The sequence below is a fragment of the Pyrus communis genome, chromosome 12 (genome assembly GCF_963583255.1).
Source record: "Pyrus communis chromosome 12, drPyrComm1.1, whole genome shotgun sequence".
Classification (NCBI taxonomy): domain Eukaryota; kingdom Viridiplantae; phylum Streptophyta; class Magnoliopsida; order Rosales; family Rosaceae; genus Pyrus; species Pyrus communis.
The window spans coordinates 3,715,029-3,727,598 of NC_084814.1; the positions used below are offsets into that span (position 1 = coordinate 3,715,029).

A 12,570-nucleotide genomic window follows, 5' to 3' on the forward strand; every position below is an offset into this window, starting at 1 on the left:
TGAAAGACGTTTTTTCCTTATATCTTTGTGGAACTACGAATTTTGGGCTTGTTTATCCCTAGCATCTCTAGATCTAGTCCCTGATCATTAGAGTGATGCTTGCCTTGTTAGTTATGTTGACATAGAGTTCCTTATCAAACTCTCACAAGGCAATTTTCAAAGACGTTTTATGCCTTTATCGTTGGGAATACACTAATATTTTGGAGGTCCATTGAATAGAGCTTAGTTGCGATGTCTTCGAACCTTGATAAGCTTGCCGTGCCTCATTACGACGCTACGCCTCACTACACCACATGTGAGTAGACACAGTTGAGAGCTCATATTAAGCATGTTCGAAGCACTTGTATATTTTTATTCATCTTTGAGTCCCCACAACGATCGATGAAGACTATGCCATGTATGTTAACCCAAGGAGACCATACCGAGCTTATGGCATCTAAGAAAAGTGAAGTCAAGAAGATCTCATGTCAAGACAACCTTGCTGATCTCTACACAAAGTCATGCCCGAAGTCTACCTTCCCGAAGTTTGTCGGAGGAGTTGGATTGCCTACACTATCTTATTTGCAACATTGATAGTTTTCAAGAGGAGTTTTGTCGAACTTAGCTAAAGTATTTTGTAGTACACCCAGTTTGGGTTGGTCATAACCTTGAGGGTGTGTTTGTTTGGGTTCACTAACCTTCACTGGATTGGACTACATTAAAAATTAGTGTAGTCCCGTGTTTGGTAATCCCAGGGACTAGTTTTAGTAGGATTAAACGGGATTCGCCTCGACTAGAGACCTCGTTAGAGGTTCTTAGCGAAACCCCCCAAAATGCAGCGGACTGCTAAGCCTTTCCTTCGTCTGCTTCGTCTGTTCACTGCTCATCGTAATCAACGACCTCGACGTCAAATCCTCCACTCCTTCCCTGCATGGATCTTCTTTTCTCTCCCTGCTCTATCTCATTACCACCCACCCCTAAATCCCAAAATCGAATTAGCACCCACCGATGGGTCGATTCGATCTGAGGCCCAGATCGATGCCGGCGCCACCCCACTCCATTTCCCAAGGTCATCTCCCGCTCTCTCTATCTAAGTCTCGACGATGGCCACCACCGCCGTAGCACCGCGTTAGCTCGCTCAGAAGCAGGTTGAATTCAGATGATGTTGGCCACGAAGTCCATCTGGGCACGAGGAACTGATATTTTCAGATGGAAAGATGTAATGACATATATCCTCAATCTTCCTCAGATTTGCTTATTTTTTTGGTAATATAATATGAATTTCAGCTTTTTGAATATGTTCCGTTTGGTTTAATGGTGTTTGCAATGGTGGTTCTTTCTAATTTAAGCTGAGATTATAGAAAGCCCCATTTTCTGGGTTTGTATATATATGTATATATACACACATATACATACACGCACACATATATGTATGTATATGTTTTTGCTAGATCTGATGTATGGCTTTTGTATTATTTGTTCTTGTTGGTATATTTCCTTATTCGCAAAACCCACATTGATTCTTTTGTGTAAATTTGATATTTTTGGGGAAAAATTGTGATGGGTTGCTTTGTTGTGGATGGGTTTTTGTTTAAATGTGAAACAAATTATCAATTGTTGGTTTTGAAATCTCAAGAATTTGCAATATCTAGAATGGTAGATGGCACTGGTGGCAATTGCTAGAAGAAGAAAGGAGGTTGGATTAAATACGCTATTTGAGTGACACCAACAAACTTTGAACATGGAGAAGATGAAATGTTTAACAGTAATAACGTTAATATTTGGTTGAAATTGAAGTTGAAGAAAATAAAATATTTTGTAATATATCATGGGTTTTTTTTTCATTTTTCTTATTATCCTGCTTATTAGTCCGACACTACATCAAACGCTTCACTAAATTAGTCCAGCTTAGTCTAGTCTAAGCCAGTCCAACTTAGTCCCTGAAGCTAATCCAGTCCGAGACAGTCCGGTGCAACAAACGCACCTGACAGTCTCGCCGTCCCTCTCTCAATATTTAATTACTCCAACCGTTTTTAATTTTTTTAATTGGAATTTTGTGGAGGAACATTATCCGTCCCCAGACCCCTGAGGAGGCAAATCCTGCCCGTTTCGTGCGCCGGTCTCCCTTTTGCCCACCTCCCCACCCTATTCTTCACCGGTCCCACCCACTGTCCGTACACAACACACAGACTCTTCTCTCTCTCTCTCTCTCTCTCTCTCTCTCTCTCTCTCTCTCTCATAGAAGCAGCAGCCTAGGGTTTTAAAGCCAACCATGGATGGAAATGGCTTCTGAAAAACCCTATCCAATAGTCTTCATTTCTTTCTCATTACCCTAATTTCTCAATTCTACAATCAATTTCTTCAACGGCGATATGGGGGGCGCTGATAACAACAACCGCGACGAGATATCAGTGGCCGCCGGCGAACAACAGGCGGCTTCGGGTTCAAGTTCGGCTCCGGCGCCAGCACCCTTACTGAAATCCAACGCCCCGCCGCCGTTCCTGTGTAAGACGTACGACATGGTGGACGACCCGGCTACCGACCTGGTCGTGTCGTGGACCCCCACCAACAATAGCTTTGTGGTTTGGAAACCGCCGGAGTTCGCCAGGGACCTCCTTCCCAAGTACTTCAAGCACAATAACTTCTCTAGCTTTGTTAGGCAGTTGAACACCTACGTATGTCTCTCTTTCTCTCTCTCTCTCTCTCTCTCTCTCTCTCTCTCTCTCTATATATATAGTGTATATATTTCTCACTGTTTAAAGACATGCTTTTAATGGTGATTGATTTTGGTCAGTGATTGGTGGAGACAGAGATTGGTCTTATCTGGGGATTAGTGTTGTATACAGGTTACCCAAATGTGAACCAATTAGGCGTATAATTGTGCCGAAAAGACCCTAGATTTTCTGGTTAAGTCTTTGGGTCAATGACTACGATACCCCATTTGGTTTCTAAGAGAATTCAGGGTAACATGTATGGTGTGTTGGGTTTTTTCATTTATGTTTGTTCTTCTTTGGGAGTTGAAGCTTTTGACTCTGGTTTTTTGTTTTCGGGCTACAATTACCACTTAAAAAATGTGCAATTTGAAAGTTTGATCTCTCTTATTCCTGCATTTTCTCAGCAATCAGATGGAGCAGAAGTGGGATAAAAGGGAAAGAATGTGAGGGCTGATTACAAGGTTAATTATAAATGTAGATATTTTAAATATGTTTGTGGCATATGCAATACTGACCCGGCTGAGGGCTAGCTGCTGATGATAGAGCTGGCGGATGTGTTTTTTAATGTTTTGTATAACTGATTGATTAAGAACATCTTAATGAGAATATTTCAACATCAAAACTGAGCCTGTTTGTTTATTTTTGAGTTGTACATTGTGCCAGTCTTTAAGTTTCTGACATGACCTTTTGACTGTCTGTTCTTGGAACTATGAAGTATTTAGTATGCTAGCTGCTATGTGATCTATGCATAGGCTTACTGACTTACTGTCTTTTAAGTTTTCTAGTATCCTAGTAGTTTGGGTCGTAGTTTTCTCTACGCCTTGGTTATATGTCCTCCTCTTTTTGGTCAGCAGCTTGCTAATTGTATTCTTCAAATGGTCATTCTGTCTTATGATAGCAAATATATTCGCTTACATGTGATGGCTAATGCATTTGACTCTAACCGAGTGTAACGACCACCACTGTGTGCCATTTTTCCATGGATGACTAGAATACTCCATTTGGTTGCTCAGAGAATTTAGCGTAACATGTATGGAGTGTTGGGCTTTTTTCTTTTGTGTTTTCTTTTTGGGGAGTCGAAGCTTTTGGTTTTGTTTTGTTTTTTGTTTTTTGTTTTTTTTTTGTTTTTTTGTTTTCGGGCAATTATACCATTTAAAGAAATAAGAATGTGCAATTTGAAAGTTTGATCTCTCTTCTTCCTGCATTTTCTCAGCAACCAGATGGAGCAGAAGTGGGATAAAAGGGAAAGAAAGTGAGTGCATGATTACAAGGTTAATTATAAATGTAGATATTTTAAATATGTTTGTTGAATATGCAATACTGACCCGGTTGAGGGCTAGTCAAACCTTTATGCAGGTAATGATAGAGCAGGCGGATATGTTTCTTTATGTTTCCTATTACTGATTGAATAAGAACATCATAGTCAGAATATTTTAACAGAAAATCTGTTGTTTTGGACAGTTTTGAGTTTCTAATTTCATTGGGTCTGGAGCACCGAGCACGTATGGTGTTTGTGTTTTTTGAGTTGTACTTTGTGCCAGTTATTTAAGTTTCTAATGTGACCTTTTGACTGTCCTTTGAACCATGAAGTATTTGGTTTGATAGCTTTTATTAGATCTATGACTTGGACATGCTAACTTACTTCCTTTTAAGGTTTCTAGTATCCTTGTAGGTTGGGTCATAATTCTGTCTACGCATTAGACATCGTAACTTGCTAAGCTGTAAGCTTCATATGGTTATTCTGTCTTATGATAGCAAATATCTGCACCTGTGATGGCTAATTCATTTGGGCTCTAACAGAGTGTAATTGGGTTTGTAACGGCCATCACTGTGTGCCATGTTATCATGGTTGAAGATATCACTGTTGGTAGAAATAATACTATTTCTTTTACGGAAAGGTTGCTGGAAATATGTATACAAAATTACAAATAGAAAAGTGGTTACAATTACAGACATCTGACTGATTTAAAAAGGGTTGTGATTTAAAAAAGGGATAATTCCTTTGTCTTTCTATGTGTTTACCTCATTCATTCTTATGATTTTCCATCTCCCTATAGTGAAAGGAATTTGTTGCCTTTCTGGCTAGAAATGTGAGACAAGGGATCTCATACTTCTTATCCTGTTTTATGGCTGTTTGATTAAGGTTGGTCTTTGGACCATGGTGACTTTGCGTGCAAAGCATGTAAGACATGTTTAGAAAGAACAATTAGATATTTGCCACCATGGCACTCATTGTTATTTTTATTGAGCCATATTTCAAATAGTATTCTATGAAAAATTTAGTTTAGTTCAAACTCAAAGATTATCTGTATACTGCATTCAAAATTGTTTGTATAGAAAATCAGAGATGGAAAACTTGTGAGCGTCTTCTTTTGCTATTCATCTTGAAATCACTATGCATTGTGGACATGGCCTGGAAATTTTCATTGTCTGTGGATGTGGAGAAATGTGACATCTATCTGTAAGACTCTTTTTGGTGCTTTTGGAGAGTTTACTTGCTAATGGTTTCAGTGGGGTGACTTAGACTCTGGCTATGAAACACTTTTGGTTCCTTACATGTCTAAGATGGTCATGCAGTGAGTCAGAGACTGCACGGAATAACTAACTCTATGAAGTTAGTTTTGGAACCTTTTTATGGTTTATGCTTTCCTGTGGACTAGACAGATTGGAAACTGAATTTCGGATAGGCTTCACATGATAGGTTATCTTTTCTGAATGTGATCCTTAATAATGTATCCACATCTATTCTGAATCTGATCCTTAATAATGTATCCACATCTACTCGGAATCTGATCCTTAATAATGTATCCACATCTATTTATTTTTGTAACACTGAGTTACCTCTTCTGCTATCTCCAAATCAAATGGGGAAAGCATTGCAAGGCCAGATTCTTCAGAAAACATTGCTTGAGCAGGTTGCGTTGGCTGGTTTACATATTTTGTTCGTGGAGTGGATAATTGAGTTGTACTCTTCTGGTAGTATTGGGGGATGAAGGAACTCGTTCCTTAAAAATTTTGACGTGGAGAAGTCTCTAAATGTAGGGATTCAACTTGAGTGAGAGTCCCTTCAGTTCACGTTGAGCTAGGTCGTGAAACCTTCTAATGTTCTTTTTTTTTTTTTCTTTGCTTAATTTCGGGATACACTAAGTAGCCTTAAATAATTATTCTCTTCAACTACATTGATCAATTTGCATTTCTCATAAATGATAGGTGTTTGATCCATTGTCTTCATCAATGTTTGTCTGCTGATTCTGATATTGTTTTTGTTTTTTTCATTCCTTTGCTAAACCATGAAAAAGTCCCTTCATTTTTTCCTTTTCCATCATGTTGATTGAACCCCTTCACTTTTATTCAAAAAGGGATTTAGGAAGGTTGATCCAGATCGCTGGGAGTTTGCTCATGAGGGATTTTTGAGGGGTCAGAAAGATCTCCTTAAGAGCATCAACCGGCGAAAACCTGCCCATGGACATAGTCATCAACAGCCACAGCCATCACATGGACAGAATTCAATGGGTGCGTGTGTAGAAGTTGGGAAGTTTGGCCTCGAGGAAGAGGTTGAGAGGCTAAAAAGGGACAAGAATGTGCTTATGCAGGAACTTATCAGGTTAAGGCAGCAGCAACAGTATACTGATAACCAGCTACAAACAATGTTGCAGCGTCTTCAGGGCATGGAGCAGCGGCAACAACAGATGGTGTCATTCCTTGCAAAGGCTATGCATAGCCCTGGTTTATTCACTCAATTTGTACAGCAAAATGAGAGCAGTAGGCGCATAACTGAAGTCAACAAAAAACGGAGACTTAAGAAGGAAGGTATTGCTGAGAGCGAGCATTCTACTACTCCTGATGGACAGATTGTTAAGTATCAGCCTCCCATGAACGAAGCAGCAAAGGCAATGCTCAGGCAAATCATGAATAGAGATATATCTTCTCGGTTGGAATCTTCTAATAACTTCCTTATTGGTGATGGTTCATCATTATCATCCAGTGCAGTAAACAGTGGGAGTTCTTCAAGCCGCACATCAGGAGTGACTCTTCAAGAGGTCCCGCTAACTTCAGGGCATGGCCTGCCTTCTGTAATTTCTGAAAAACATTCTTCTCCACGGGTCACTAACTCTGGAACAGTTATGAGATCTCTATTCTCAGATGTCAATGCCCTTGTCGGAGCACAAGAGTCCCCATCAATTCCCATACCTCAGACAAATGTAATTATCCCGGAGCTATCTCAAATACCAGATATGCCACCCGAAGGCTTAGTGGATATTCCTGAAGAAAGCATGGCAGGTGAAGACACTGGTGTTGGATTTATTGAAAACATGGCATCTGAAGCAGGTGATGGATATATTGACCCCACTCCAGAGGTATTGAATGGGTCATTGGCGATAGACTTTGATAATATTTCCTCAGACATCGAAGCATTTCTAAAGGATTGGGATGATATTATACAAAACCCGGGGGCAGATGAAATGGATTCTACTTGTGCGGAAGTAGGATTGCGTATCGAAAATGAAGAGCAGCAGCCAACAGAGAATGGAGAGAAAACCCAGAATATGGATAATCTGACTGAAAAAATGGGACTTCTTACATCAGATACCAAAGGGGTATGATCTTGTTTATATGCTAATGTACATAAGTCACATCACTATCTAAACACCACAGACAACATACTAATGATCGTATTTTGATATCGGGTCCTTTATATGGCCCCATTGAAAACCAGCTGTACCTTCATCTGTATCAGTACATCTCGTTCTTTATTTTGCAAATCTTATGCGGCTAGAGTTTCTAGTTTCCAATGCCCTTTTGATTTTTTTTATTTTTCTTGTCAGTGTTCATTGAAACTAGAAAAGGACATGCCGATTATGGAGGTTGATGTCCTGCTCCATGTAGGGTTAGAGACACCACCAGCCTTTTATTTGAAGCAATTGATCACTGAACGCTTTCTCTGCATTAGAGCACTTCCAGAGTAGGAAGGCCTCCATGACAATTGGCAATTGAATCCCCTTCATTGAATAATAACCGTCTTCAATGAACAGTAGTTGTTTTTTGCATCTTTACCCTTAAACTGAGTAGTCATGACAATACACAATAAAATATTAGTATTTTTTATTTTATAAAATAATAAAAAATAATTATAAATTTTGAATAGGATTTTTAACCAATCTCGTCACGCTATATGTCATTATCTGAAAGTAAAATTTTTGTAGATGGATCACGATAAGATTTTTAATCAATTCCGTCGCACGACATGTTCTTGATTGTTTAGAATCATTGAAAATATTGAAATATTCTGAAAAGTGGGAGAAAATGATAAGGTATTTATAGAAAAAAAAAAATATATATATATATATATATTTAAAATTTGTTTGAAATTTTTAGGATCTTTAATATTTTTTTTAAATTTATTAACTTAATTAATCTGGACTGTTGGATTACAAAAAAAATATATATATTGAAATCCACCAATCCAGAATGTGACATGTGGCCCACCAAAACATTTCAGATTTTTTTCTTCTTTTCTCTGTTTTTTTTTAAATTTTAAAAGCCTAAAAACCTAAACCGTTGATCTGGAAATCAACGGTCCAGATTCAAAGGTAATTGAGTGGGGCTAACATGCGAGTCTCATCATCTGAAAATGTGTCGGAGAAGCACCCCACGCGCATGACGTAAATTTTTTTAGAACATGGTTAATGTCATGCTGACGTCAGCCTTGCATCAGTCCCCCTCAGGTGCTCGGGCCTTGAACTCCTGCCTGCCCTCTCCCATGGGCTCCCCCTTAGTCCAATTGCCTGAATGGGCTGGAGCTAGTTTGGGAGGGGATTGGGTTGCTTCAGATCCCTCTCCACCGGGCTAAAGAGCATGCTGGAAGTGCTCTTAACGTACTCGTTGGCTTGCTTTGTGTGTGCGTGTTTTGTATTAGATTTTGAATTTAGTTGTGTTTCGCATCGGATTTTGATTCTAGATTGAAAAAAATTCAAATTTTGGTGTTGGTTTTGGTTGTGGATTTGGTTCAACATTGTTCAGTGTTTTGGTATATGCATTATTCTTCGAATTCCATGTTAATTTCATATTTATTTGTGATTTTTCTTTTCATTTGTAATTTAGGTTGTGATTTTTGTCATGAATTTTTATAAAAAAATGTCAGTGTTATAGTTGTTTCTACTTGTCATTATAAATCGATTATAGTTTTGTGTTCGAGTGTTGGTCTGTTTTCAATTTTGTGGCAATTCCATAGTCATCTGTCTGTTCCATTTTAGTGATTTAAATTGTTTTTAATTTTGTGTTTTGTTTTGACCGTTTGGGACCTACCGTTTTAGAGCATTTCCAATAAAAACGCTAAATGCAAAACATTTATACGGCAATTTGATGTTGCGAAAAAACTTTCTATTCTTACCTCATATGTCAATCTTTTTATTTTATTTTATTGTTTTTGTAATATTTATGACTTATTTGTTAAAGAGCGTAAACTCTTGGTTAAATACACATCAAACAAGCTACATATATGGTGGATCCACTCTTACTCAATTTATAGAAGGATTTCGCATCAATCTCTTAAAATTCTAATAGAAAACAAGTAACACAACACATCTTTAGGAGCACATAGTGCCCATGATTAAAAAAAATAATGTCCTTCGCACGTGCTCATGCAAAGAGGCTTGCGTAAGATAATGGAACTGTCAAACAGTTGAGCATAAAACTTTATTCTCTTACTTTTGGGTCAGATAGAACTTTCATTAAACACCAAATAGATGAATTTGAAACACGAATCAACTAAAATTAGGAGTTGGCGGAAACCCAATGACCATTTGTGATAAAAAGTAAAAGCCCAATAGTGTATTCAATTTTTGCCAACATTGCAATTCTCAGTATTGTATTTTGAGTTCACATCCGATACAACTGCATAGTAGTGACATTCGAGAGCTTGCCCCTTCGGGTTTGACATAACAACAGAACATTATCCCACTAAATGGAGTCGGCTATATAAATCCTAGAATGACGACCAAATTGCTTTGCCTTCTCGTATATTGACTCATTTGCCAAACAGACAGAAGAAAACCCAAAATGTTTGTAGTCGTGTACCAAAGCAGCAATCCAGGAGCCCTCGTACTAGTTAACACCGTACATATGCAAGAACGCATTATCCTTCCTGGCTGAAAATCATTTTGGTGGTGCCATAGTCCATTTATTTGATGCTTCCTTGTGCTTCTGGAGAAAACCGCCTGATTAAGAAAAAATAACAGCATGTTACCAACCATTTGATGTCACAATTCAAATACTGATGAGCGAGCGAGCATCACCAGAATGAAAGTCACCACAATTCAAACAGGCATGCGAAACTAAATTAATGATCCTAGCACAGGAAGTCATTTCCTAAGTTGTTGGTTCCAGAAATCAAGCATTCAACCCACCCAAATGAAATCCTCATATCCCCAGGAAAAAAATTATAGCCGATTGTCGCCAATGTCCAGAGGTTGTCACCTCCATGCCTCTGCCGTCTCCAAAGTTAGAGGGATAATCACTAGATGGGTTGGCAGATAAAGGGGTGTGGGGTGTGGGAGCAAGATCAGAGAACGGGAATCGGAGTTATGCTTCTATGACTACGCATTCTTTTATGGCATGCCGTGTTTTCTGGCAAGTGGTGTGTTGTGTTCACTACCTGCCCGCATTTCAAAATAAATGACAACGGTGGATGTTCATTATCTCCTCTTGCACAAAATGGATGTCAGTGAATTGGAAGGTACTAAAAAGCAAACTATGATGAGAAAGATTCTAGAGTATGGCTTCCCTTCATTTCGTTTCAAGGTATAACTAGTTAGCTTCATAAGTGCTCCCAAACTCAATTAACACCATCACAGATTTACAAAGAAAGGGTGTACATGTTAACATCTTCTTCCCAATGTATTATGAATCATGCTATATCTTCTTACAACATGAACAAAGACCCTAGGTGGTATTCTGTTTAGAACTTCGAAGCACAAAAGTGGCTACGGGCATAGGATCTGGGAAGGGAAATGACTTTACATGGAAAGTCCTAATTTTGGGGCATCCAAAAAACATGCATAACCATTTCACTGCAAACTAGTAGGAACCAAAGTGGAAGTCAATTAAAAATCAGAATTTAGCAAGGAAATAGAAACAATAGCAGCAATGCAGCATGATTCCCCTCTGTAACCTAAATAGCACATTTTCAGTCTGTGAAAAACAGAGAGCTGCAAACGGTAGAGATTCATGGTGTACATGAAGCAAATTAATAAAATTTGAAACACATATAAAGGCAGATTTTTTATTTTTTATGATGACAATGTCTACATGTTCTTTAATAAATACCATTTATTCCATAAACAAGCACAACTAAGGCATGCAGAGAAAATGAATACCATATGCGCACGTTACTCAACAGAGAAAATGAACTGGGCATGCTGTACCAAAACAGTTAGCCACATCCAAGATTACTTTCTACATCAAAAGCTGCATAACCATTCAAGGCGGTTAATGCAAATTGCTTCAAACACTATGCTATAGGTGTTCAAATAACTGGCTCGAGCTGACCAAGTTGGTTCAGATACTCTACTTCCTGTGGGTTTGTTTCAGTTACAAATTTAGTACGCGATCTATATGAAGTTAGTCGACTGTTGGGTGTTATGAAGCCAACAAAACCGATCCCATCGGATTATGTATTGAGTGCCAAATATGATGTCTAATCAACATGATGAGGACATGAGCATCAACTTTAGGTTTACTGTTGAAAGAGATGAAAAGAGAGAAAATGATCTAATCCCCTTTGTACGTATGCAAATTGACTGTACAGCTGTCCAAGTTTTCAAAGCATTTAAGCTCTAGTTTTGAAACCTCGTGGAAGAAACTAGATAAGGCGGGTCTTCTATGAGTTACCAGCCCTACCAAACTGATATATATATATATATATATATATATAGTTACAGTACTCTAATTATGTTTTGAGAAATCCTAACTGTAGTTGTGCTGAATGTCACGAGAAGCTGACACCATAAAAACCTACTGAAACGCACTGAAAATCAAGGACATTGTTGTTTTATTTTGTTCTTGATAAAAATTCAAAAGTTACAGATGACACCAAACCCAGGCGCATAAAAGACGCGGTAAAATTCAACATCGAAACTTTGAATTATCTTGAACCAAAACTAGTTAGGAAGCATAACTAACAAACCTTGTCTTGATATAGGGATAACGCGATGGCGCGGCCCTTCGAACATCCAATTATCTTCTTCAAGGGATTTAACCACCTTGTTAAGTGCATCCATAAGATCGGATTTTATAACTGCAATGTCGAAAAGTAAACACTCAGATTTCGCATAAAATACACGCATTAAAACAAAACAAACAAAGCAGAGATGCATTCAATGATCAATCGATTTCTTTGATGACAACAGAAACAAGAAACCAAAATCATGTAATTAAATATTTGAACCAGTAACAGTGGAAACAAATAAACAAACAAACAATTGGAAAGTGAGATTGGAAAGCGAAAAGTGAGAGGAACGAACCAAGTAATGCTTCGTGTTTGCGATCTTGAATGGAAATGAGGTCGGAGGGGAAGAAGAGGTCGTCGGAGAGAGCGGCGGCGGCGGCAGGGTTGGAATTGCTTCGTTCTCTTTCTCCGGCTATCGCTGTCGTCGATATCGACGAATGTGCCGGCGATGAATTCGAATTACTCATTCTCTCTGTCGCACAAGGAAGAGATTTGGAAATGTCTTTTTTTTTTCTTTTTTTTTTGGAATTTCTGAAAGAACGACCCTAAAATCCCTGAATTTAAAAGAAGTCTGTATCCAGTTTACTCACCATGATACGTGATCCAATAAAATCCTAACACGTGTCCAGTTTGCCCAGCTTCTTCGACCTT

At 38.4% G+C, this 12,570-nt stretch overlaps 2 protein-coding genes across 3 annotated transcripts; one reads left to right on the forward strand and one right to left on the reverse strand.

Annotated features, from left to right (window-relative positions):
• Positions 1-1,971: 1,971 nt before the first annotated feature.
• On the forward strand, positions 1,972-7,406 carry LOC137711455 (heat shock factor protein HSF8-like). The gene is made up of 2 exons (XM_068450699.1): positions 1,972-2,654; positions 6,053-7,406. Exons 1-2 carry the CDS (start codon positions 2,352-2,354, stop codon positions 7,295-7,297), a joined length of 1,548 nt encoding a protein of 515 aa, XP_068306800.1. The 5' UTR covers positions 1,972-2,351; the 3' UTR covers positions 7,298-7,406.
• Positions 7,407-9,397: 1,991 nt separating this feature from the next.
• On the reverse strand, positions 9,398-12,436 carry LOC137710827 (protein SAMBA). Of its 2 annotated transcripts, none has more exons than XM_068449962.1 (3): positions 12,215-12,436; positions 11,870-11,988; positions 9,398-9,910 (listed from the first exon to the last, which is right to left on the reverse strand). In XM_068449962.1, exons 1-3 carry the CDS (start codon positions 12,384-12,386, stop codon positions 9,668-9,670), a joined length of 534 nt encoding a protein of 177 aa, XP_068306063.1. In that variant the 5' UTR covers positions 12,387-12,436; the 3' UTR covers positions 9,398-9,667. The 2 variants fall into 2 exon arrangements, with proteins under 2 accessions (XP_068306063.1, XP_068306064.1); XM_068449963.1 differs by having other exon boundaries at positions 9,402-9,910; positions 11,878-11,988.
• Positions 12,437-12,570: the final 134 nt, after the last annotated feature.

Coding starts and splice junctions, on each gene's coding strand:
- LOC137710827 (XM_068449962.1), bottom strand. CDS start 12,386: ATGAGTAATTCGAATTCATCGCCGGCACATTCGTCGATATCGACGACA. Junction 11,989..12,214: donor CAAACACGAAGCATTACTTG/GTTCGTTCCTCT, acceptor TCGACATTGCAG/TTATAAAATCCGATCTTATG. Junction 9,911..11,869: donor TATCAAGACAAGGTTTGTTA/GTTATGCTTCCT, acceptor TTTCTTAATCAG/GCGGTTTTCTCCAGAAGCAC.
- LOC137711455 (XM_068450699.1), top strand. CDS start 2,352: ATGGGGGGCGCTGATAACAACAACCGCGACGAGATATCAGTGGCCGCC. Junction 2,655..6,052: donor TTAGGCAGTTGAACACCTAC/GTATGTCTCTCT, acceptor TTATTCAAAAAG/GGATTTAGGAAGGTTGATCC.